Here is a 24065-nt window from a genome sequence, read left to right on the forward strand (position 1 = left end):
AAGCATCCCTTCCATGGATAGAGAAGCCTTGAGGCGAAAAAAGAGGTTTTAGAGCATCGTCACATCCTTTATTCTACCTTTTTTACCGCTCACCATGGCCAGTAAGCTCCCCCACAACTTCATCCAAGGAGGGCCAGCAGAGCCCCTCTCAAAGGACCTGTTGGAGGGCAAGGTGCAACTGGAGCGCAAGTATGGATACACACTCGAAGGAAAGCAGAAGCGTATCTTGCTCAACGCTTTCGATATGAACGGCGTCGGTCACATTAGGTTTACCTCCCATCCTTAGCCCTAGTTCGGATCGTGTCGCTCACCACTTTGCCGAGCGTAGTATTGGACAATGGCAGAATCCCGAGGATAAGAGCTCTCAGAAGAACCGCCTCCCATACTGGATTGAGCTAGCCAAGCTCTTGGAAAGGGGAAAGTTCAACGCTCTCTTCCTCGGTAAGTGTGAGCGCTCCGTAGAGCCACAAGGAGTACTCTTCTAGCCCAGCATTCAGTTATCCATGAGCCCTGGCACCCTCATCCAGATATATAGAGCTGACCATGATCCAGCTGACAACTACGGCTCGCACGACATTTACAAGGGAAGCCATGCCCCAGCCATCAGGGCGGCATCTCAATGGCCGTTATACGATCCATTCAGTGTAATCTACCAGTCAAGTTGGGCGAATATTAGTGGCTGACTCTCCCCAGGTCATCTCTGCCATGGCCGCAGTGACAGACACCCTGGCCTTTGGAGTAACTGCTTCTACTACATTTGAGCCCCCTTTCAGCTTGGCGAAACGCTTTTCGACGCTGGACCACCTAACCAACGGAAGAATTGCCTGGGTATGCCGACAATACTTGATTACAAAATTTCAATTGCATACACGTACTAACATTCCCGCCCCAGAACATCGTCACCTCATGGAGCGACACTGCGGCTCGGGCACACGGTCTGGACCAACTACCTGAGCATGACACTCGGTACGAAATGGCCGAGGAATATCTCAGCTTGGTATACAAGTACGTTTCTCTCCTCCTCGAAGTGGCCGATTCTAACAGTCCCAGACTCTGGGAGGGTTCCTGGGCAGACGGCGCTGTGGTCAAGGATCCATCCACGCACACCTACACTGACCCAACCAAAATACGCAAGATCGAGCATCAAGGCAAATTCTACAAGTCTTCAAGTGCGCACCAGGTGGACCCGAGCCCGCAGCGCACACCTGTGCTCTTCCAGGCCGGTATGTCACCCGCTGGCTCTTCCTTCGCCGCGAAGCACGCCGAGTGTATCTTTTGTGGTGGCGCAAGTCCGGCCTTGGTTGCCAAGAGTATCGAGCAAACTCGCCAAAAGGCACGAGAGAACAGCCGCGATCCATACGACCTGAAGTTCTTTGTGCAATTTACTCCCATCCTGGGTGCCACCGACCAAGAGGCCCAGGAGAAGTACGAGCGGTACCGCCAGTATGCTCTAGGCGAAGGCGGCCTCGCTCTGCTTGGTAGCACCTCGGGCATCGACGTCTCCAAGTTCCCCTGGGATGAAGAGTTCCCTACCGACCCCGAGCATCCACTCATGAAAGAGTTGACAGTGAAGCAACGCAATAGACTCCTAGCGCGTCCAGCTGGCTTTGACCGCTGGACCCCGCGCATCCTGGCAGAATATCAATCCCTGGGTGGCAGTGGCCCTTACAAGATCGGGAGTGGTGCCACCGTTGCGGATGAAATGGAGCGATGGATCACTGAGGCTGATGTCGATGGTTTCAACATCGGTCACATCGTCGTGCCTGGTGCCTGGGAAGATGTCATCGAGTATTTGGTTCCGGAGTTGGAAAAGCGTGGGTGGCTTGGTAAGGACTATCCCGTCCCTCAGGGCACAGCAAGGGAGAACTTGTATGGGAGTCCAGGAGACTCACATGTACGCAAAACGCACCCCGGATATCAGTATAAGTTCAAGGAAGATATCTAGATGCTTAATAATAGGGAGAGTGTTATATCGTATACAAGACAAACTTGTTACGCTTCTTATACTTAAACGCCCTCATCACGCATCAGGTGTCTTGTTGATATATGAAAATTTCATCAAGACCCATATCGACCACGTCTAACGCGGCTGCCCAGTGAATTGGTATCCGACCAGCGAGGTTTCGAGTTTCGAGTCTTAGACCAGCCTGTAGCCCCTCTTCGCTTGGAAACCCACATGTTTTGGGCGGGGTACATGTCAACTTCGCATGAGGCTCACGAGCCATTGACTGGATTCGATGAGTGTCGAAGAATTCAGTCAAGATGTATTGGACGAGATATCTCTCTAATCTCTGAAGCTCTAAATACTCTCCTTAGTGGAACGACTCTCAAGAAATTGACCAGGATAGATGTCTACCTATGGAACGTTGTCAACCTGTGAACAGTTTCAAGGCTGCCACCGCGAACTCCAGCAGAATGAAACGTCTCGATGAGCTGCACAGCCTCGGAAAATCAGTCAACTTAAGATTTAAGGCTCGCTGGATGGTTCGATACTGCCTCGAAGAAGTGTTCCGAGCAATACGGTTTCAACAAGCACATGTCGCTAACCTAGAATGAACTCAATTTCCTTTATTTACGTTCTCGGTAGTTTGATGCAAATCCAGGCGAACAGCCAAACAGGTTTCAAGAGAGCAGATGTGAGGACGAATAGTTGAATCTGGCTGAGGCCGGTGGTTACAACGATGAGCCCGGGGCACTGACAGCAGATTACTTATATCTTCGTTACGAGTCAAAGCCCAAATTCATTCATTAATCACCGTAGTGCTCGCTTCATCAGCCTAGATTCCCTTCCAGACTCCTCTGCAACTAGATGTGCTGCCCATTCCGCTATGGGCTGCCTTGGATTGAAGGACCTCGACATCAGGAACTGGGCAATGCCATTTATTTGATCGTCTGTCTAAAAGAGGTTCTCCCTTATGGCAGCATTGTCACGCCACGTGTCATGTCTCCCTCTTTTGCACAATCTGAGTTGAACTGCCTGATGATGGTCATCTGGTGATCATGCTATCACTGATTCCAGGCTGGGTGCGTTATGGCTTCAGTCTCCCATTTTTCGTGACTGAGGGTCAAACCTCAAACTTGACCTGGTAAATGCATAGGGGTTTGAGAGTTTGCTGGAGCTGAAACAAGAAGGGAGAGTTGTCGGCCAATCTCTATCGCCTCGTGCTTGGGTTGTTTGATGGCGAGCACATTCTACCGATTTCTCGTATATCAATCATAAGATTTTTTTCCCGAATCGCATGCTCCTCCATGGCCTTTATCCAGGCGAGACTGTTATCTTCCGACTCAGCCTCACCAGCTCATCGGCCCATTACTTGCCTGAGCCACCGCAATTACCAGCCATTAATTCAATCATTAATTCCCCATGCAAACAGCATTGGCTTCTCGGGAACGAAAAAGACGTCGGTTTACGGGCGAAAAATTAGTGGAATCGATCCTTACTTGGTAGTGGCCCGATCCAAAGCCACGGGCATAAACATGTGGTTGTTGTTTCAGGCTTGTTTCCTCTCCCCTGGTCTGATCGCTGCTGTCGATGGACCCAATGCTTAGTCAAGAGAGTTATCTCAATAGGGTTGGCTTTTTTGTTAAACGAATTTATGTTCTTTGGTTAGTATGTAAAGGGATCTTTGTCCTGTTGCAAGCTTTTGACAACAATCATTCATTCCTCTCCTTTTTCAGTATCATCATTCGTTTCTTCAGTTGTCGCTCCTTTCTTTTTTATCATGGTTTCTTTCTTTTCTCTCTTCACAGGGTTGAGCCTTGTGGCCGGAGCTCTGTCGGCTCCGGTTGGAGTGCTGAAATCTCCGAGATCCGCAACTCCAAGCAGCACCGCCACTCAAGAGAAGTAGGCCACTCCAGTGAAGCTATAATGCAGCAAGCTTGCTAACGGGTCTATAGATCCTACCACTATTGGTGGACTGATAGTGGACGGGATGTCAACTTCACTAGTCTTGATGGAGGCTCATACTCGATTGAATGGTCAAACGGAGCCAACTTTATTGGTGGCAAGGGATGGAACCCTGGCGGTCGCAAGTAAGTTATTGGTCTCTTTTCCCTTTCTTTGTTCAACTGTAACTAAGAGGAGTAGAAATGTGAAATACTCGGGCACCTATAGCCCTAACGGCAATAGTTATCTTGCCCTTTATGGATGGACTACCTCGCCCCTCGTTGAGTACTACGTGGTGGAATCTTTTGGCAACAATGATCCCTCTACCGACAAGGAAAAGAAGGGCGAAGTTACCAGCGATAACGGCACATACGATATCTATGTCAGTAGCCGGAATAACGTGTCGTCTTCGGAGCAGACCGTCAAGCAGTACTGGTCTGTCCGACGTGAAAAGCACGTCAATGGAACAATCACCACGGGAAACCATTTTGATGCTTGGGCTCGTGCCGGTCTGGAGCTTGGCTCGTTTGAGTACATGATTATGGCCACCGAGGGACACCTCAGCAACGGCTCTGCGTCGATTACAGTCGGGATTGATGAGTCTTCCTCTTCTGATAGTGACGAGAGCGTCAGCAAGAGAGATGGATTATACGCCCGCTGTGGCTCTGGTTTTTGGCCTGATTGTGACTCAGAATCAAACACCGAATGTGGTGCAGGCTCGGATTGTGGCTCTGGCTCTGGTGAAGGTTCAGGTTCTGGAGTAGGATCCGGCTCAGGTTCTGGCCAAGGTTCGGGCTCTGGTCAAGGTTCGGGCTCTGGTCAAGGGTCAGGATCAGGATCTGGGTCTGGGTCTGGGTCTGGGTCTGGGTCTGGGTCTGGGTCTGGGTCTGGGTCTGGGTCTGGGTATGGTGAAGGCTCAGGATCTGGATCTGCTGAAGGTTCTGGTTCCGGAACTGGTTCCGGCTCCGGTCAAGGTTCCGGCTCGGGTTCAGGATCGGGCTCGGGCTCTGGTGAAGGCTCCGGCTCCGGCTCCGGTTCAGGTGAAGGATCTGGATCAGGTGAAGGATCTGGATCAGGTGAAGGGTCAGGATCTGGTGAGGACTCTGGCTCTGGACCAGGCCCTGAGTGTGGCTCAGGCTCTGACTGTGAGTCGGGCTCTGGCCCAGTCCCGGTCCCGGATTCTGGCTCTGGCTCAGGTTCTGGCTCGAGCCCTACCCCAGGGCCAGGATCAGGTACCGAATGCGGCTCAGGCTCAGACTGTGGCTCAGGCTCCTCCCCAGTCCCAGTCCCAGACACAGGCTCTGGTGAGGGATCTGATTCCGGCGCAGGCTCTGGCGAAGGGTCGGGCTCCGGTGAAGGATCTAACTCAGGTCCTAACCCCGGCTCGGGATCAGATGATGAGTGCGGGTCAGGCTCAGATTGTGATTCAGGATCTGTTCCAGTCCCAGTTCCAGACACAGGCTCTGGCTCCGGTGAGGGCTCTGGGGGAGGATCTGGAGCAGGCTCCGGTGAAGGTTCTGGTGAGGGTCCTAGCCCAGGCTCAGGCTCTACCCCGGGATCGGGATCAGACACTGAGTGCGGCTCGGGATCTGATTGTAACTCAGGCTCAGGTGAAGCACCCGGTTCTGGAGCAGGCTCTGGTGGAGGGTCGGGCTCAGTCCCAGTCCCAGTCCCAGTCCCAGACACAGGATCTGGCACGAGCCCTACTCCAGGATCAGGATCAGACACCGAATGTGGGTCAGGGTCGGACTGCAACTCAGGCTCTGGGGGAGGCTCCGGAACAGGATCCGGTGAAGGTTCTGGAGCAGGCTCCGGTGGAGGCTTTGGTTCAGTCCCAGTCCCAGACTTTGGAGTAGGCGCTGGATGCCCCTCTGGCTGTGATTGTGGTTTTGACTTTGACTTTGGCTTTGGATCAGGTACAGTCGTAGTACCTGGAGCCGGGTCTGGGTCAGGAGGATGTGAGTCTGGCTCAGGCTGTGGCTCAGGGTCAGGGAATATCCCAATCGCAGCCCCTGATTTTGGTTCGGGTGCCGGATGTGGCTCTGGCTCTGACTGTGGCTTCAATTTCGACTTTGGATCAGGTCCAGTCGTAGCACCAGGTGCAGGTACAGGAGCGGGATCGGGATCGGGATGTGGCTCTGGTTCTGACTGCGGCTCTGCGGGCTCTGGCTCGGGCGGTTGTGAATCAGGATCTGGCTGCGGATCACCAGTAAGTTCTTCACGTGCCAAAGAAGATTCTAAACAATGGACTGACACATTTACTAGTGCGAGGTCGGCTGCGGAAGCTAAGCGGGCTCATGGTGCTGCCAGTCGAGTGCAGCGGTTCTCAGATCATGCGTTAAGCGTGATACTAGGAAGAAACTGTGGTGAAGGTTGACAGCGGATGGCACATGGTAGACCCATGCTGGCAGCTTCAAGGTGTATATATAGACTATAGGCGATCACTCTGTGAGTGAACTTGATTTTGTTACTGCTGTCCTAGAGCCTCGCTGCAAAGTTCCTTTACCAACATCCCCATCCGACTGCTTTCGCCTTGTCTTCACACAGCTTTTATGTCAACATCCCCTCTCTTCGACTGTTCCCGGTAGCTCCGAGTCAGATGTCGGGGTTGTTGATCTGACGAGGGTTCGCTAGTTGTTTCGTCCACGATGACTGCCACCTCAGAACTTCCCACTAGCTCAGCTGGAGAGGGATGGACTTAGGTTAAATCTTCGGCTATGGAGTTATCCGAGATAAAAATGGATTTTAAGACCACTCGGACAGAGTATAGAGCTCTTATCTTGCGCCTGGGGCCTCCATGGCACATATCCGGGCTCAGTGTGCAATAGCACAGCCATCCATTCATTCTACATAGGACCAGCCATATAAGAGATGTTTAAAGCTGTACAATATTGCTTGATGGACTGCTCGCAATTGTGGTCATTGATCGGGCCGAACGAGAAACCGTGACGTAGCTGAAAGTATGTTGTTTATCTGAGCTGGACGGACAGCATCAAGACCTCGGGAACTTCATCATCGTAACCTCAACCTCAGATCGAGCCTTCTAGCAGTTCCTTATACTATTACATCTATTTTCACTAACATTTATACCAAGCCGCCTAGAATTAATTGCCATGCAGCACACTGCTTGGCTGTTTGGCACACTTGCAATAATTTGGAGCCCCATCATCTGCTCACAGCCGGTCATGCAGTTTCCTAGGTGAAGGAAGGCATCTCGACAACTTCAGATAGCTAATAATTGCTATTTTCTCACCTATTCCAGGCTTCTTGCCCCGAGACAGGAAGAATAGACACACTGATGGGTGGGGAATGAAGTCCAATCTTACTCTCACCACGGCCCATCTCCATATCTTGAGCGTTGATTACAATCTGCCCCCTCCGAATCTATAAGCTTCATCTTGTGCTCTGCGAAGTCAATATTTTCATCATTATACTGAAAATAAAGATAACAAGGGCCTCAAGAAGAGTTCTTTTTTCCTCTCAACAGTCGGAAATTCACTTTGGGAGGGGGTATATACTCCGGTGCATTTTTGCGTTATGGCGTTTCCATGGCCTACAACACTCTTATCAGCCATAGTATTTTCATAGGCTACCGTACTTCTATGAACCATTGTATCTCTCTAAGTTGTTCTATAAGTCATGGTAGTCCCATAGGTCATGTTGTTTCCATGAGTCATGGTATTTCTATGATCCATAGTATTTCTAAAAACCATGATACTTCCATAAGCCATGGAAGAATACCCAGTGATCATTGCATAAATCTTGCGTAACAAGCAAAGATAAGCAATGGGCGAAACCCAGCAGTAAGCGAATGTTGCCGGCACCCGGCGAATGTCTCCGCCACAAGCGACGAGGGACATGATTGAGGACATACATCAACTAGACATGCCATGTCATGTGAATCAAGCTTCCTAACGCCGTACAAGAAAGCTCATCGGCACTATAATTGAGGTGTTCAATCCTGGTCCCTTGCAATTTGAAGGGCTGATTTTCCATAAATACGCCTACAAAGATTCGAAGGGACGCATCCTAAATGAACCAAGATAGTAACTACTATATACAGGGTCTGCCTGAGTGTCTCGTTTTGCTCTGAAGTCACCAGGGTCAAGGTAGTAACAGACTCGGCCTACTCCCCTTTCTCTTGATGGCCTTCCACACTAATGGGCGGAACGAGATATCGACTCTCAATTCAAGACCAGACTCAAATACTGTTTAAATACTCTCACCATATGCACCTTTAATCATGGCGATGGAGCCGCAAAGGAGCATGAAGGCTCTTTCTTTCCGTTCGTAGCTGTCCCTCGCGGCTGTTAATAATTCCTGGGCAGTTCTTGCTGGAATCGACGGCCAAAGATAAAGGCTGCATGCATTTGATGATGAAACCCGTTTTCTTTGCGGCCTCCACGAACACAAGTGGCAGACACGCTAAGATGGGTCTTTGAAGTGACATGAGACCCCAACAGCAACACCTTCTAGTGTTTGTATTTATAGATAATTCTTTAACGGCGGTTCATTGTGGCCTCCGACAGCTGGACACGCCCAGCACACCGATATCAGACGGCTAGGGAGTCGAACAGAAAAGCAACACCCATATGGCGAGCGTGAATGCATGTAGTACGAAGATCGCTCTGTGAGCCCATCGCAATTTCACGCCGTGGCGTACTAGGCAGCGCTCAGGATGAGATATTTCGTGACGAAAAGTCCAGGAGATTGTTCCCATGTCAAGTAATCCTTCACTAAGTCTTTCTCATTAGCCGTCGCGAATTGGCTTCAAGTTCAACACAGCTATCTAGGGACCCGGATGCCAACTACGAGACGGATAGGACCTCCCATGGATTCACAGAACCTCGGATGGATTCCAAAAAGACTCTGGTCCCAGCCAAGCATCGTAGAGAAGTCTGGATGAGGGTATTGTCGAGTGGCTGGCGGGCCATTCAATCAGGAATGTGGGAGCAACATATCCACGTTTTTGGCACATGAGAGGGCAATAAGTGAGGAACTGGACCAACAAAGACCTACCTAGCGTTAGGGTTGGAGATCGAGTCAGAGCTTCCCATCATGTTAATCTCGAGGGAACGCAACGAGGGCAGATTCACGTTGCACAGGTCAAAGTCTTCGCGGGGGGGTTACCCCCCGTCAGAAGTACGACATCAACGAGAGACCCCGGCTGTTGCAGGTTGCAGAGTCGATACTAGAGACAGAAAAACTCGTGTTTACCGTCTAGGGCACTACTGATCGAGGCTTCGACGGTATTTGGAATTGTCGGGAGTGGCTTATGGCAACCGGCCCGACTCTATCAGCTCTCTTGGGTGCTACTGTTGGCCTACGCCGACGACGTTACATATACACATCTGGCAGCAAACATGTGGACCATATGGCAACTGGCGAGGTTAGCAACTACGTTTCAGCCAATTAAGACAGGAGGTCGGCCTTGGATATACCATCCTCGTCACGGTTCCCCCATCTGAGTGTCTCCCAGCACCCTCACTAGGATATAGAACCAACAATATCCACTCCGCCCGTCACCATCACCATCCTCTGGCCAGCCGTTTTGTTGAGAGTAGGGCAATAAGCTTGAAGGCTTAGTCATTACCGTAATCCCCGATAGCCCTGACATGCGGATTGCCTTGTTGGTAGAACTACAGTCGTTACGGCCCATTGACACGAGTCAAGAGGGAAGAGATCCAGGGTTCAAATGTCTCCTTGACCCAAACTGCGAGTGCTGACATGGCGGCCTGCAGCTGGTAGATGCCAACAATCGTACTAATATCGCCAATTCGAAAGTCGCCATCCAGGAGGTGCTATTTCCAGTTAGATACCAGCGTCAACAAGAGCACTAGGCATCACTTACAATCTCTGGGCCAGCATCTGTCACAAACACGAGAGTCCAGACACTGCCCACCACCTAAATCATAGGCATAGTAATAATCCTCTCTATCCCGCCTCCGAGGTCAATGATGCTGCGTAGTCGCTAGTGCCATGCAGCCACCCAGATACCCAGCTAAGCGTTAGCTATGTCCATATTTCCAGATGCGGTTTTCGTCTCGATAAAGATGGGGGCTAGGCGTGTGCAGAGAGGCTCATATGAGTTTTGGTTAATAGTTGACGTTTTGCTTGACTGCTTCGATAAGAAAGTCTGAGTCAGGTTTTGGAGTTCACTCCCCGGACGAAGGACCAGTGCAAAGTCAACCATCTTATGGACTGACGATGGACTTGTCCGTGCTGTACCCATGCTGTGCTCAGAGACACTGCTCATGTCGGATACACTGGCGTTGGAGCGCTGTGGCGGAATCTCATCGCCGGTATCTGACAAGGGACGAAAGGCGGGCTTGATATGGGCTGAAGTGATCGGTTCAACCTCGAGGAAGGGAAACGTGAGAGTTGCTTGACGAAGAAGAGGGTATGCACCAGACAGTTCCAGGCAGCTTCAGATCTATGGAGATTCAAACAAGATATTGATTCATCAACGATGGTTCGAAGGCGATCATGAGTCTCGGGCGCTGCCCTGTCGTCCACACTTGGGTCCGCATTGGGGTTACACATAAACGGCGGAATTCGCGTATCCTGGAAATCCGAATGTCGTCTAAGAGCAGCTGGTAGGATCTCATCTTTCGCCTCGACAGCGGAAAGCGCCTCAAGCAGTGCTCGAGCGTCATCCGGAAGAGCACTTCCGAAGTTGGGTCTTCACGAAACGGACCGGGCGAACCAAGTTGGGCAGACTGGCTGTCTTCTGGAATCGTTTCGAGGGAGATAAGCCGCGAGGTTGCGTCGCCGAGTGTGACGTCGTCTCCGTTTGAGCCAGGGGAGGTATGGCTGGAGAAGAAAATGCAGCTCTGGTTGCGAGGATGGCAGTAAAGGAGGCTGGAACATGAAACACGTCACCGTCGTTATCATGTCGTGATAACAGCAGGCGAGGTCTTCGAGGCGTTCGATCGGGATTGGGGTATAAATCGGATGGATCGTCGCCGGTTCGCTGTCGTTTGGATGGGTTTGACATGTCACAAGAGGATCTACGTCGGCGAGTGTTGATAGGTGTTGGTGTCACGAGGGAATGTTTCACATCGTCAACCCACGCCTGGATAATAACAGAGTCCATATCCGAAGATTGAATTTCCCATTGATAACATCTCTCGTCGTACAGTGGCCGCTTGCTCGACAGAACTGGTTAAATACGGCTGTCGCGATGACGTTGTTGAGGTTGGTGTTGGGTGGTTTATTTTAGGCTGTTGCCAGAGCACCCAGCCGGAAAATTGAGGGACCGACTAACGCCCGCAACCAACGTGGCTGGAACTCAGCCACCCCTGCCACGTTACCTACCCTGTAGTCCAACATTTTCTGGAGCCTCTTTGGCCAAAATCAAGAGCGTAGCAGCTCAAAATACGGCAAAGAGATAGTTGATGCCAAACATGAAGTGTTTTTTAGAGCGCTGAATCTATTCTGTATGTCTCCGCGTCAGTTGAGGTGGGGATGACTGCGTAGTTTTAATCGATGATCAAACAATCGTGGAATGAGGCACCAAGCAATAACAACGACAACTCAGACATGTCTTGGGTGAGCGTTGCCTGCATAGCTAGCTATGTAGATAAGATTTAATTATGAAGCTCTTATTAGGATCCCACACAGCCAATCAGAAGCTAAAATCAGCCACCAGAGCCACACTTAGCCACAGTACCTATTGCAAGCTACCTCTATCGAACGCCGTTGCAAGCTGCCTGAAGTGCTTCAGCGCAATTGAGGTTGGGGCTTAGGAATCGGATCTTATCTGCACAACCGGCTGTGCGCCGATCACGTGGTTTTATTTACACAGTCGGCTGTGCACGTAACGTTCGCCATGTCTCCACCACTCTGTCGACCCCTTGCCTGCGCTTTGCAGACGCCACAGTACGGTCGACTATAAACCCTTGCAATGGCAGTCAGCGCCAAGGCTTGCTTTTTTGTCGCTCCTCTCATTGCGAGATGTACCATTTTAGGGCTCCCTAACAAAGGAATGCCCAGCCTGATCAAATGCCGAGAGAGTTGTCCCAGCCATAGATGTTTCCTCTTGTGCAAGGCCGCCGATTTGTGAACAAGGACAAGCATATGCTTCCCGCGACGACCTTGTGGAAGCCCGTTTACTCCAGACTTTCTCATGCACACACGTTCCAGGCCCAGCGCAGACCTCACCATGCACGCTCAGGCGCTGCAATTCACTCCACTGTCCATGATTGTGGGCGCCTACTGTGCACACATGAATCCGCAGCTGTGCCAGCAAGGCAGACGTGGCGTGGATGTGAATTTTGCGAAAGGTGATTGACGTGTCTTGACCGTGGCTTTTAAGCTTGAGTGGCGACGCTCCCTCCCAGAGCGCTTGGTGTTGATGCAGGGTTTCCCTCACCTCCACGTAGGCGGCAGGTTGGAGGGAATGAGCGCCAGCTCAGGATCAGACAGGAGAGATATTCCATTCACTCAGGTGATTACTTTCCATATTGAGCATGATGCGAATGGTTCTGCCTAGCCGCTTGCCCCCCTTTCCCACACAACAGCAGCGACGCTCAGAGGGTGCCTTCGGTGCTTAGGCGGCTAGCTCCACCTAGTACAACAGGGTCATGTTCATTAGATCACCATCTCATCAATACATAGCCATGTCCGTTGTTAATGGGCCTTTTCTTAAGGGCAATGAGGGGAAATAAGCAGACAATTACGGCACACCTATCGATTCCTGCTACAACAAGACACATTGGCATATTGTCAAGACCTGAACCATCCTCGGATGTCCTGGCAATTGTCTCGATCAGCGATTATGCTCAACGCTGGCCAGGAAAGCATCATGCACCTTCGAAGTGATGAATATTCATGGACAAACCGATGCACTTGCTTGACATGGCGCTCGGTTGGATGGTGTTTGCATCGATCAAGGGCTTATGGAAACATCAGTTCCGTACCGTGTCCGTGGGGCTTTGTCCCTGGTGCCGGTTGCAAGGGCAATGAGGTGAAATACCAGGGGAGCCTAGGAACTGGGGCTCGCTGCATCAGCTGAAGGATCTTGGGTCCTGTTATCCTCTGGTCGCTCGATCTCGTCCATGTACTCCCTAGTCATCATGACGACAAGAGGTGGCTTTCACCCCGTGTCAGAGCCGTGCCAAAGTCGTGGGCTGCCGTCCTCCAGAGCCCACCAGGAGGCATGCTGATAGGATCCTACCCAACAGGCCACGACCAGGGATGACTGATTTTGATTGATGAAAAGCTTTAAAAGTAGTAGTTAGTTCTCATCAACCCTTTTTCCTTCCGCCCGCAAGGGAGGGGCCGGTATATCATGGTCCAGATGTGCGCGGTGAGATGTGACAGGCCCGAGTAAGGGTGATCGGTTGATTGAAGTGCAAAGATCAACTCACGAGTGGCTCTCTTCACTGCATGACTGAGAAAGAAGCGCTCCAAGTTGGGAGTATATAGCTCTAACAGGAGAGCCATAGTCGTTGATACAATATCACCAAGTGAGTTCTCCGCATGTTCAATACGGCTCGCGACATTACGTGCCCTGACGCAATGATCCAAGTTTAAGTAGGCCCGTGGAATGGAGACTTTCCAAGAGGCATTTTTGTAAAATTCAAGTGCCGGCTTTGGCATTAGAACCTGTCCTTCGACCCAGTCCTCAGACATCACGTTCAAACAAGCCACCACTAGAGACGGAAAAGGCAGGAATGCCAATTTATCTTCATTTCAAGGCCAAACAAAGACAGCAAGAGCGCAAGGGCGTAAAGAATGGGCTGGAAGCTGTCGGTGGAAACCTCGGGATGTTGCTGAGGCATTCTAAAAGCATCATCTTTGTTCCCTTTGCAAACCGAGTTTGTCTTCACGTTCTCGCCTCCATTTCTCGCCCCATTTCCATTCCACCCAGACAAGAGGGGTACACGCAAGAACTATACCCGTGACGATAAAGAAGCCTTTCATTATCTTGACTGCATCAATCATTGGCTGGATGACACTGACCCCAGCTGCACCAAGGAGGCAACGACACAAGTTATTGAGTGCTGCCGCGCTGGCTGGTCGGTCCGGGAAGCAGTCAATGAGCAGCGTGGAATTGATGTTAAAGATTGCAGTGGCGGTAAAGGCAATGAGAAACTGCAAACCCAGCGGCGCTGCCAGGTTGGCGCTGAACTGGCGTCTCAAGTCGTTGAACTCAAAGCTGGGACCATATAGGGCCAGAGAGAACAGGAGGGCGAGGCTGAAGTAAGGCATTAACCGTAGGCGCGCGCGTACAAGAGGAAATCCACGCTTCTTGTACACGTCTTGTTCGTCGTATATGCCCTGCTCAACTCGATATCGTGCCTCGGCGCTCTTGAAGCTCTTGTCCAACAGCCAGCCGGTGCAAAGCGAACCAGCCACACATCCCAGGCCATTGGGCAAGAAACAAAGACCGATCTGCCACTCATTAAGATATGGGTATCCTTTGAGCAATGCTGTCGTAGTTGAAGATGTGACCATGCTCCATGCCGTGTAGGCCACGGCGCCCCAGGCCAAGAGTATAGCTATGTCTTTCTCGAGGATGCAGGCAAGCGGGCTAAAGGCCTTTTTGAAAGAAATCGACTCTCGACGTTTTGGCAAGGGCTTCTCAGTGCTTTCTTCCCATGCCTTGGGAGGCTTGACCACGTAGATGAAGGGCTTGTGGAAACCTGAGAGAGGAATGCTGCCATTGCCCGCGACCTTGCGTTGTGTTTCTGGGAGGAAGATCAACAGTGCCATGAGGACAAGCATGCCAAAAACAAACAGCAACCAGAAGATGCTTCTAAATCCCCATGCACTATTGAGAAGCCCTCCAATGACAGGCCCAACTGCTTGGCCAGTCATGCTGCAAAATGTTAGCCAAGCCACTTCCCTCGTCCGCACACACATGCCCTACTCACCGGATGCCAGCATTAGTCCCCATGAAGCCCCCGCGCTCTCGAGGATCGGCAATGTCCGCAATGACACCGGCACTGATACTGATGGTCGCTGCAGATCCGGCTGCTTGGACGCCTCGCATGACCAGCAGCATCGGGAAGCTCGACGTGAAAGCAAGGGCCAAGTTCGCAGCTGTGTAGATGACCAAGCTGGCAGTGAAGGTGAGACGCCGGCCATACGTGTCTGAGAAGGCGCCGAAAAGTGAAGGCGCGATACCCTGAACGACCATGTAGACGGTGATTGTGAGGGCGACAAGGGACAGGCTCACGTCAAGATCCGACGATATACTGTCAATGGCCGGGAAGTAGATGTTTGATGAAAGAGGCGAGAAACAACCTGCCAAGGAAGCCAAAACGACGAACCCCCATTTCTTGCGCCTGGATAGGATGTGGTAGAGTGGCTCAGACTCAATCGAGGTCGTCGGCTGGGCTGACGAACTCTTTGGGTCGGTATCAGACATGACGGTTGGCTTCTGCGAAGATTTAGTTGATGACTGAGATGATGAATAGAATGGCAGGTCATTCTGATGGGCACCCGCTGCCAAGATGCTCTCAGCTTGGCCATTTTATCTGTATATAATGGTCAAGAGCCAGGGTTGAGATGCCTTCTGTTTAGCTTCATTCTTTGCCATGGCCACATGCTAAAAATACCCGAAACATGAAGCGGATACTTACTAGCATCGACTATCTTCTCGCACTACAGATCACAAATGGTAGATCGTTATCCGGCAGTTGGGCGGTTGCAGGGACCAAGCACCATGTTTCATTTTCCGTGGGGACGCGTAATGCCGGCCCATGACGCGGGCGATGGAAGCATTCTGTATCTGCCCCTTGCGTATCATCAACACTGTATATCCAATGATCAATACCACGTTCTTCAGCTCTAGGGGATTGGTTTGTTCCTTCGTAGGAAGTAATTCAGCCTGCAAGAACATTCTCAAACGGTTCCACAGATTCCGTGTCGCGCCAAGTGTTGCGGCGCAGCGTCGCGTTTCCTAAGGTCTGAGATTGAAGGCAATCATCCTCCAAAACGAGCTAGGCCTGGTGAGATTTTACATTAGCCGTCAGTTTATGCTCTAGCTACAGAAGACTTTATCCCATGAGCCAAAATCTCAAGGTTATTGCTCAATATTCGGCCCTTTGTCCGAGCCACTGCCTTGCAATGTTGGGTCAACAGCCGCGTGGTGGTTGGCTTTGAAGTTCACAAGACAAGGTCCATGACACTCACGATTCAGATCCGCTATACAGCGAATATTCTTGCGCCAATGGATTTTCTGTCCCTCGCGAGTCCACATCCCTCTTCTGCCTCTGCTGGGATACCCTTCCTTTTTGGGCGGGCCAAACACGAGACAGCTACCAAATGAGAACGAACAGAAGGTCAAGCGATGAAAGAAAAACACGTTCTAGAATCAACAATCGATACTGAAGTGACCAGGATCTACTACAGATGCTGTCAAGCCGATGCCAAGGCGCCTCCTCGGATGACATCCGACCACCAGCCTAACACTTCCTGTCTCAACTCTTATCTGGATCTTCATGAACAGGCCTTAGCCCAGAATAGGCTTGAACAAAAGTCCCGCTTCATCGTTGATCGTGTCTGCGCTTGCGTGGGTGAGTAGCGCCGGAGTAAAATTGGGTGGTACTAGCGATACGGAGCCACGCGGCCTGGTGATGAGCCACGCTGCCTATCATGCTGTCTCAAAGGATCATCACTGCACCAGACTCGTTCAATGTCTCACCCAAATGGTAGAATACGATTCAGACCTCTGGTAGATGTGAATGCATTCTCCCTTTTGAGGCTACTTGACCCCGACCCGTGCTGGTACATAATTGACTCGGCCATAGAAAGAACGCGTCATCGGCTAACACTTCATTTAGCGGCAACCACGATACGGTAATAAGCTGGGTTTTGCTGGCCGTAGGTTGCTCTGTCAGTGGGAGCTCTTTAGGCCATGTGCTGCACATCCTTCAACTGATCTTGGCATGTCAATGGAAGGCAGGTTGACCTCGATTTGGGCAAGCATCTAGGTAGTCATTCACGACTGGTATACTTATCAAGTAGATGGTCCACCTGACAAATAAGATGTTTGCAAATTATCCTATAATAGTAATGTTTGGCATTGTGTTCAAAGTTGATGTGTGCCAACCAAAGTTTGGCAATTCGCCGAGATGCTGCATTCAAGCTCTAACCGACATGTTCCTCCCCGTACTCCTCCTCCACAACCCTCATGATGCAGCTAGGTATGAGTCTTTGACTGCAGGCAGCAGAAAGGTTAAAAAAAAAGGTCACTGTGTTAGCATTGGGATATGATGCTATGATGTGTTGACAATGTGTTCCTTATTATAGTTGAAGCCTGGCCCTTGATGGGTTAACTGAGCTAGAAGATCGTGAAGTACCTGATTGCTGGAAGGAGAGCCCACGTTTAAAATCCACAGGAAATTGACAATAAATATCCAGGACATTACACTAACCTAAAAGTAAGCAAGATACTAATATTAGCACTATAGTAGCGCTTTTGACGTTTGCTTCGGCCTCAAGACAGATTGCTGGGTCATGTTCGCAATCAGTTTTCCCTCCTGGTTCCAAACCCGTGCCTCAGAATACGTTCTCCCATTACCTCCAGAGATAGTCCTTAACTCCCTAAGATTCCAGTCATTAAGGTTCAAGTCAACTGCAAACAGTCTCAAAGCAAAATCCAAGCTTGAGCACGCCGCTGCATCGTCCAGAAACATTTTGCTGTGTGCTAGTGGCAGAAAAGAGAGAAACCCATGCATCATGAAGATGAAGCCTGCGTGTTGATCCTGCTGCCCGAGCGCTGGTTGATGAGAGCGAAACCAATCCGCAGATGTCTTCGAAGTTAAGTGGAGTTGGTCTTGATTCGATTGCCGGTGCTTCGCGACTCCGCTAAGGTTGTGGGCCGCAATCCCTTCGGGAGCTTGGCGGAATTCGAAGAAGCGATTCATGAGGCCGAATAGGGATTTATACAGCATCAAAGATTCCTTTGGTAACTGACCCTTTTCGACCATATTCTCGCCAGCCTCAAAAGGGGGCTCGCATTCATCTGGCGGGGAGTATTCTCTCGTGGGGGGTGTAGAGTAGGCCAGAAGGGACTCCTCTGCCTCTCTTTGGAAGTCTGCGAGAATAATCATGCATAACCGGGTAGTATTGTCCTTCTGCTTCTGCGTGATTTCGACCTGTCTGGTCGCAAACGTTCTTGTATCACGAAGCCGGCGGACAAAACACTGCAGGTGGAAACTGGTTGAGACAGGTGCCAGAAAGCTTCCGGTAGCTGAGTACAGGACATATTGTGGCGGAACTGTCTGGCAGGCAGATCTAAGGCCAACACCAAGTGCGCAGCCTCCATAAGCGATATCGGCCGCGTTGCCCATGCGAGAGGGGTAATAACGGGACTGGAACTGGTCCGGGCCAGCCTCCTCTATCGAGACTTGATCGGATAGAGTGGGCGCAAAGGCAGGGTTGGTATCCTGGGACATGGGGCCCATCTTGACAAGGGAGCAAGGGAAAGCGAAGCAATAGAATAATGACAAATTTGTCAACTGCTTTGATAAGATACTCACATATTAAACAAAACTCTTCATTCGCCCAAGTGGAGAATTGAGCAGATTTCATTATGGACCTCGGCTGTGAGCTCGCGCCAATATTAGCGATTGGGGAGTGCATGGGGTTTAGTTCCGGCTGTATTACATTTCCGTTGAGTTGCTCCGAGGCTGTGAAGCCTTTTTGACCAAGCATGGGGGTTAGAGACTCACTCCGCATGCCCCACTTAATGCCGAGCATACGAAATCGATCGGGTCGTGTTCCTGAACGTGTCGACGAACGTTTGCCAATCTAGCGAGGTTGTCAAATTTGAGCTCTCGCTGACAGATGATGAGTTTTGGAGTCTGCTTGCTTGTGATCCTGCCTAACCATCCAGCCCTGCGTCTTGGCCGCTTCCACCTCCTTGGACCAGCTATCTTTGTCAGGGGGCGATTGGCCAGAGCGAAAACACCCCGGCTGTGTCGTAGATGTTGTGCTCGACTCTGTTCCGTTATACCTCGGTCTTTGAGTTGCAAGCTTAATATAGACGAGCGAGGAGCAAGGGCTACATGACAGACGTTTATTTTTACAGAGCACGCGCCAGGACGAGTGACTCTATTTAAGTGCCTTCTCCGCCACACTCTGCTAGTGGTCAACACCTCCTCGTTCCTACAAAAGACAAAGATATATCCACGAGTTTACGACCTAGCCTTTATATACTACTGTCTCAACAAATGATGTCTTCGCAACGTACGTTTCGACATCTCCTTCGGGACTATCGAGCTCTAGCCTACCATGCTAGACCCAGATAGAATTCAGACGTCTCTCACCGAGCTCTTGGGTATTAGGCACCCCGTGCTCTTGGCCGGAATGAACGTGGCAGCCGGACCGAAGCTAGCAACCGCAGTAACGAACGCAGGGGGACTGGGGCTTATTGGAGGAATTAACTACACGCCCGAAATGTTCTACGATCAGATTTTAGAGCTGAAGTCATCTCTTCTAGACAAGAAAGCATCCTTTGGCGTGGATCTGCTCATCCCTCAAATTGGAGGTAGCGCACGCAAGATAAAGTACGAGTCTGAACAAACCATACTCGTTTGCTTATACTTAACTGATCTCAATTTTAACTAAAAGTAAGGACTATACAAAGGGCAAGCTGAATGAGCTCGTCGATATCATCATCGAGTCAGGTGTAAAGCTGTTTGTTTCGGCAGTTGGGGTCCCACCCAAAGCAGTCGTTGAACGACTCCACAGGGCCGGTATTCTGTATATGAACATGGTGGGCCACCCGAAGTACGTCCAAAAGTGCCTTGACCTCGACGTAGATATCATTTGCGCGCAGGGTGGCGAGGGAGGTGGACACACTGGCGACATACCGACGATAGTATTGGTCCCTGCCGTCGTGAACCTCGTCCGAGATAAGCAAAGCCCCTTTACGAGACAGGCGGTGCAAGTTGTAGCTGCTGGGGGCATCCACGACGGCCGACTTCTTGCAGCTGCTCTCATGATGGGTGCCAGTGCTGTTTGGGTCGGGACACGGTTCATTCTCACTGATGAGGCAGCCGCACCCACGAGCCACAAAGAGGCGGTTCGCGGAGCAGGATTTGACGACAACATCCGCACCACCATCTTTACCGGGCGACCTATGCGAGTGCGGAAAACTCCGTACGTTGTGAGTTGGGAGGAAGATCGTCAGACAGAGCTGAAAGAGCTGCTGTCGCAGGGGGTCGTTCCCGCCGAGGCAGATCTAGATAGGGTTATGGAAGACGAGTCTAGCAATGAGGAGGAGATTCTAGACCAGTTTTACCCAAGATGATGGGGCAGTGTGCAGCTGTGGTTAGGGAACAGAAGCCAGCAGCCGATGTTGTGCAGGATCTTGTCGACACGGCTGTAAATGCTCTGACGGAAAATTTCGAAATGGAAGCAAAGCTTTGAAGCTTGGAGGCAACAGCAGTTCATCGTACAGGGGAATGTTCCTGTGTCAAAGTTTAGCTATGAGATTAGTTGAGATTTAAGAGACTTACTAGCAGATATAAATAGATTTCTTTTTATATCTCTTTAAAATTAAACCTCTTATCCTTTATTACTAATATGCTTATAAATAGTTTTTTAATTTAATAATATAATAAAATACTATTTTACTTACTTTTAAAAAAGGATTATAATATAAAAATAATATTATTAAATTAAGTCTTAATATACTTAATAAGTAAGTAATATAAATATATAAGTAATATACTTTTTTTAACCTTTTATATAATTAGTATAATAAAAATATTATTAATTATTTAATTAATTAAAACTACTTATTATACTTTTTTTAAATATTTTAATTATTACTTAAAAGGTGTTTATATTATACCTAGGCTTATTATAAATATTATAATATTAAATACTTAGTCACGCTAACCTTTTTTAATTATTACTCCTTAATAATTCTATTACTACTTAAGTATTTATATTTATTTAATTAATTACTATAAGAATATAGGCTAGTATATAAGCGCAGAAGTCCCACCGAGCCCCTTGCCTTATAAATAGAGGTATAGCATAGTTATCACGGCCTAATATATATATATTATATATATAAGCAGGGCCCTATAATTCCCTACTAATTAAAGAAGTAATTACTCTTAATACTAAGTAATTATAGTAATTATTTATCTAATTGCCTTAATTACTTATATAATTACTTTAATTAAGACCTATAAATAAAATAATCCTAATTAATATATAAAGTATATAAAATATATTTATTATATTTTCTTATATAATAATTACCTTAATTATTAATATAACTTAGTTATACTTAATACCTTTAAGTATATTACTAGATATAACTTATATTTTATTTAAGATAATATTAATATCTCCTTTATAAATATAAATTAATATAATTAGTTTATTTCTCCTAAGATTTATATAATTATTATATATTAATAGCTCTTATTTAGAGAATTATTTATATTACCTTAAGTAATATTAAATATAATAGCTACCTAAGTAAATCCTATTAATAATTATTAATAGGTCTTACTTATTAATTACTTATTAACTCTTATTATATTAGCTAAGGTAAATCTTAATAATAATAAAGAAATAAATAATAATAATAAATAATTTAAATATATTAAGGCTTAGCTTATTATTATAATTACTAAGTTAAAAGAAATAAGAGGATATATAAATTATATAGCTATTAATTAATAAACCTAGAACTAATAATATAAAAAGAATATCTAGTTTATTAATAATATAATTATTATAGCTATAAAAAGTAAAAATATTAGGGAAATATTAAAGTCAAACCTATTAGAGATATTTAATAAGACTATATATAAATTACTTACCTTTTTTATATAATTATATATATTCGCGGCTTATTACCTAAAATAATTTATTTTAATATTTAGCTATATCTAATATATAATAAAATTATAAAGATGTAATTCCTAAATAAGTTAAGGCTAGTGAATTAGCTAAACCTTAGGCCTAGGGTTATATAACCCTACCTTAATATAATATCTTATAGCTAAGGGCTCTTAGAGGACTTAATACATTAAAGTCTTATATATAATAGAGATTTACCTTTTATTTATAATTTTACTTTAATCTAGCTATTAAGGCCTATTATATTATAATTCTTTAATTTCTTTTTAATCAAAAATTAATATAAAATTAAAATAAATAGGTTATTAAGATTATTATTAAAATTACTATTAAAATTATTATTATTCATATATTTATATAAGCTAAGATATATATATTATATATTTAACTAGATAGGTTTAATTAATTAAACCTATAGACTTTTATCTATCGCTAAGTTTTAGTCTAGCGCTAAGCCTTAGCGCTAATACTTTTTAGGTTTAAACTTTAATGCTAACTCTAAGAATTAATCCCTCTAAAACTTATAATATTAATAACCTTTATTTCTTAATATAATTATACTTATAGCTATATAGCTAGATCTTAGCTAGTTATAAGACTTTTTTAATTTTCTTATTTAATATTATAAAAGGTATTAATATTAATAATAAAGATTATAAGCTATACTTTATATTAGTTATTATCTTATAAGTCCTCGAGGAATATAATATCTCTATTAATAAGATTTTCCTTTTTTTTAGCTTTTTTTTTAAAAGCCTTTAATAAAAAAAGCTCTTTTTTAATAAAATTAAACCTTTTATTAATATTATAATTAAATAAAAAGAAATTAAAAAAAAAAATATTATAATTAAAAATTATTAGTTTAACTTATACTAATTAGCTAAGCTTTATACTTAACTTAATACTCTAAAGGGCTTTATTTAATATTATTTTTTATAGCTTATTATAAGTATTTTTAATACCTTTATAAAGCTTATAAATTACCTCGGTAAGGTTATTTTAATTATATTAAAAGTTATATTAATAAGTATTAGCTGCGTTATTTTAATTATTTAATTAAAAGTCTCTATAGAAAGTTATTATAATCTTATTATTAATATATTATTAATTAGTTAATTAGTTATAAATTAATTAATTAATTAATTATTATTAATTATAATTAAATCTCCTTTAATAAGGATAATAGAAGTATAATCCTTTAAGATTTTAGCCTCTTTAAGTAATTAAGAATTATAAGGATAATTAAAAGATTAATATTAGAGAGAAGAGCTATTATATAAAGGGGATTTTAACCTCTTTAATTAATTAAGATATAACCTATTTATTATAAATAGAGTTAGTTTTAGCATATTATTCAAGCTATTAATAATTATATAAATAAACCTTATTACTTTAAGCCTATTAAGACCTTAGGCTTTAGGTATAGAGCCTTTATTATTAAAATTATTAAGATATTAACTAAGATATTTTAATCCTTATTTTAAGTAGAATAAAGTCTAAGAATAATAATTAATTATAAATTATTAAGTTTAATAATTAAAGATATATAAATATAATATTAATATAATAAATGAAATAATTTATAATAAAATTATATTATTTATTATAAATTTATTAAAGAAATTATATTATTAATTTATTAAGTAAGGAATTATTTTAAGAAAGGTTTAAAGTATTTATATTTAAATAATATATTAATTTAAAACTTTAAAAGAAATAAGTTAAGAATTAATTTATAATTATTAAGTAAATTATAAAAAAGATCTTAATATAATACTTTATATATTAAAAAGTATTTTATAATATATTAAATAAAAAAAAAAATTTATTTATTATTTTTTTTTATTCATAAAATTAATTTAAAAAAACACTTAAGAAATAAAGATTTTTCTTAAATAAGGTAAGAGATATTACTTAAGAGGTAAAAAGGCTTTAATTATTTTTTATAACTTAAAATATTAATTTTAAATAAAAATACCTCTAAGAGGGCTTTAAGTTATTATATAAGAGGTATAACTTATTTTATAAAAAAAGCTTTAAAAGAAATAATAAAAATAATTCTTCTTTAAAGTATTTTTTTTAAAACCTTAGAAAATAAAAATATTTAAGTATAAATAAATTAAATTCTTTTATATTAATATCTTATTAGTTATAATAATAATAAAAACTTTTAATAATATATTAAATATATAAAAAATATAGGTATAAATCTTAGGAATATTATATTAAAATATATATTAATAAAATAAACTTTATAAATTAGATATTATTAGGCCTAAGGGGAGACCTATTAATAAAGATTAATTAAATTAAGGCTAAAAAGCTAAATAACTTA

The 24065-nt window shown here is 45.4% G+C and overlaps 6 protein-coding genes across 6 annotated transcripts; 3 read left to right on the plus strand and 3 right to left on the minus strand.

The window, feature by feature from the left end:
* Positions 1 to 94: 94 nt before the first annotated feature.
* On the plus strand, positions 95 to 1945 carry MRS44_011812 (uncharacterized protein; the record flags this gene model as incomplete). Its single annotated transcript, XM_065619873.1, has 5 exons — positions 95 to 267; positions 329 to 441; positions 553 to 644; positions 694 to 828; positions 893 to 1945. 5 exons carry the CDS (start codon positions 95 to 97, stop codon positions 1943 to 1945), a joined length of 1566 nt encoding a protein of 521 aa, XP_065475945.1.
* A 1777-nt stretch (positions 1946 to 3722) lies between these two features.
* Positions 3723 to 6175, plus strand: MRS44_011813 (uncharacterized protein; the record flags this gene model as incomplete). Its single annotated transcript, XM_065619874.1, has 4 exons — positions 3723 to 3844; positions 3898 to 4032; positions 4088 to 6095; positions 6152 to 6175. 4 exons carry the CDS (start codon positions 3723 to 3725, stop codon positions 6173 to 6175), a joined length of 2289 nt encoding a protein of 762 aa, XP_065475946.1.
* A 3359-nt stretch (positions 6176 to 9534) lies between these two features.
* Positions 9535 to 10982, minus strand: MRS44_011814 (uncharacterized protein; the record flags this gene model as incomplete). Its single annotated transcript, XM_065619875.1, has 5 exons — positions 9535 to 9687; positions 9738 to 9791; positions 10062 to 10270; positions 10336 to 10519; positions 10584 to 10982. The coding sequence occupies 5 exons, from the start codon at positions 10980 to 10982 to the stop codon at positions 9535 to 9537; spliced, it is 999 nt and encodes a 332-aa protein (XP_065475947.1).
* A 2699-nt stretch (positions 10983 to 13681) lies between these two features.
* On the minus strand, positions 13682 to 15263 carry MRS44_011815 (uncharacterized protein; the record flags this gene model as incomplete). The annotated part of the gene is made up of 2 exons (XM_046272058.2): positions 13682 to 14711; positions 14767 to 15263. 2 exons carry the CDS (start codon positions 15261 to 15263, stop codon positions 13682 to 13684), a joined length of 1527 nt encoding a protein of 508 aa, XP_046134466.1.
* Positions 15264 to 17304: 2041 nt separating this feature from the next.
* Positions 17305 to 18306, minus strand: MRS44_011816 (uncharacterized protein; the record flags this gene model as incomplete). The annotated part of the gene is made up of 1 exon (XM_046275661.2): positions 17305 to 18306. The coding sequence occupies one exon, from the start codon at positions 18304 to 18306 to the stop codon at positions 17305 to 17307; it is 1002 nt and encodes a 333-aa protein (XP_046134465.1).
* Positions 18307 to 19135: 829 nt separating this feature from the next.
* On the plus strand, positions 19136 to 20156 carry MRS44_011817 (uncharacterized protein; the record flags this gene model as incomplete). Its single annotated transcript, XM_046279957.2, has 2 exons — positions 19136 to 19410; positions 19475 to 20156. 2 exons carry the CDS (start codon positions 19136 to 19138, stop codon positions 20154 to 20156), a joined length of 957 nt encoding a protein of 318 aa, XP_046134464.1.
* Between the last annotated feature and the right edge of the window lie 3909 nt (positions 20157 to 24065).

The sequence above is a fragment of the Fusarium solani genome (assembly GCF_023522795.1).
Source record: "Fusarium solani strain SB1 chromosome Unknown bctg00000007, whole genome shotgun sequence".
Classification (NCBI taxonomy): domain Eukaryota; kingdom Fungi; phylum Ascomycota; class Sordariomycetes; order Hypocreales; family Nectriaceae; genus Fusarium; species Fusarium solani.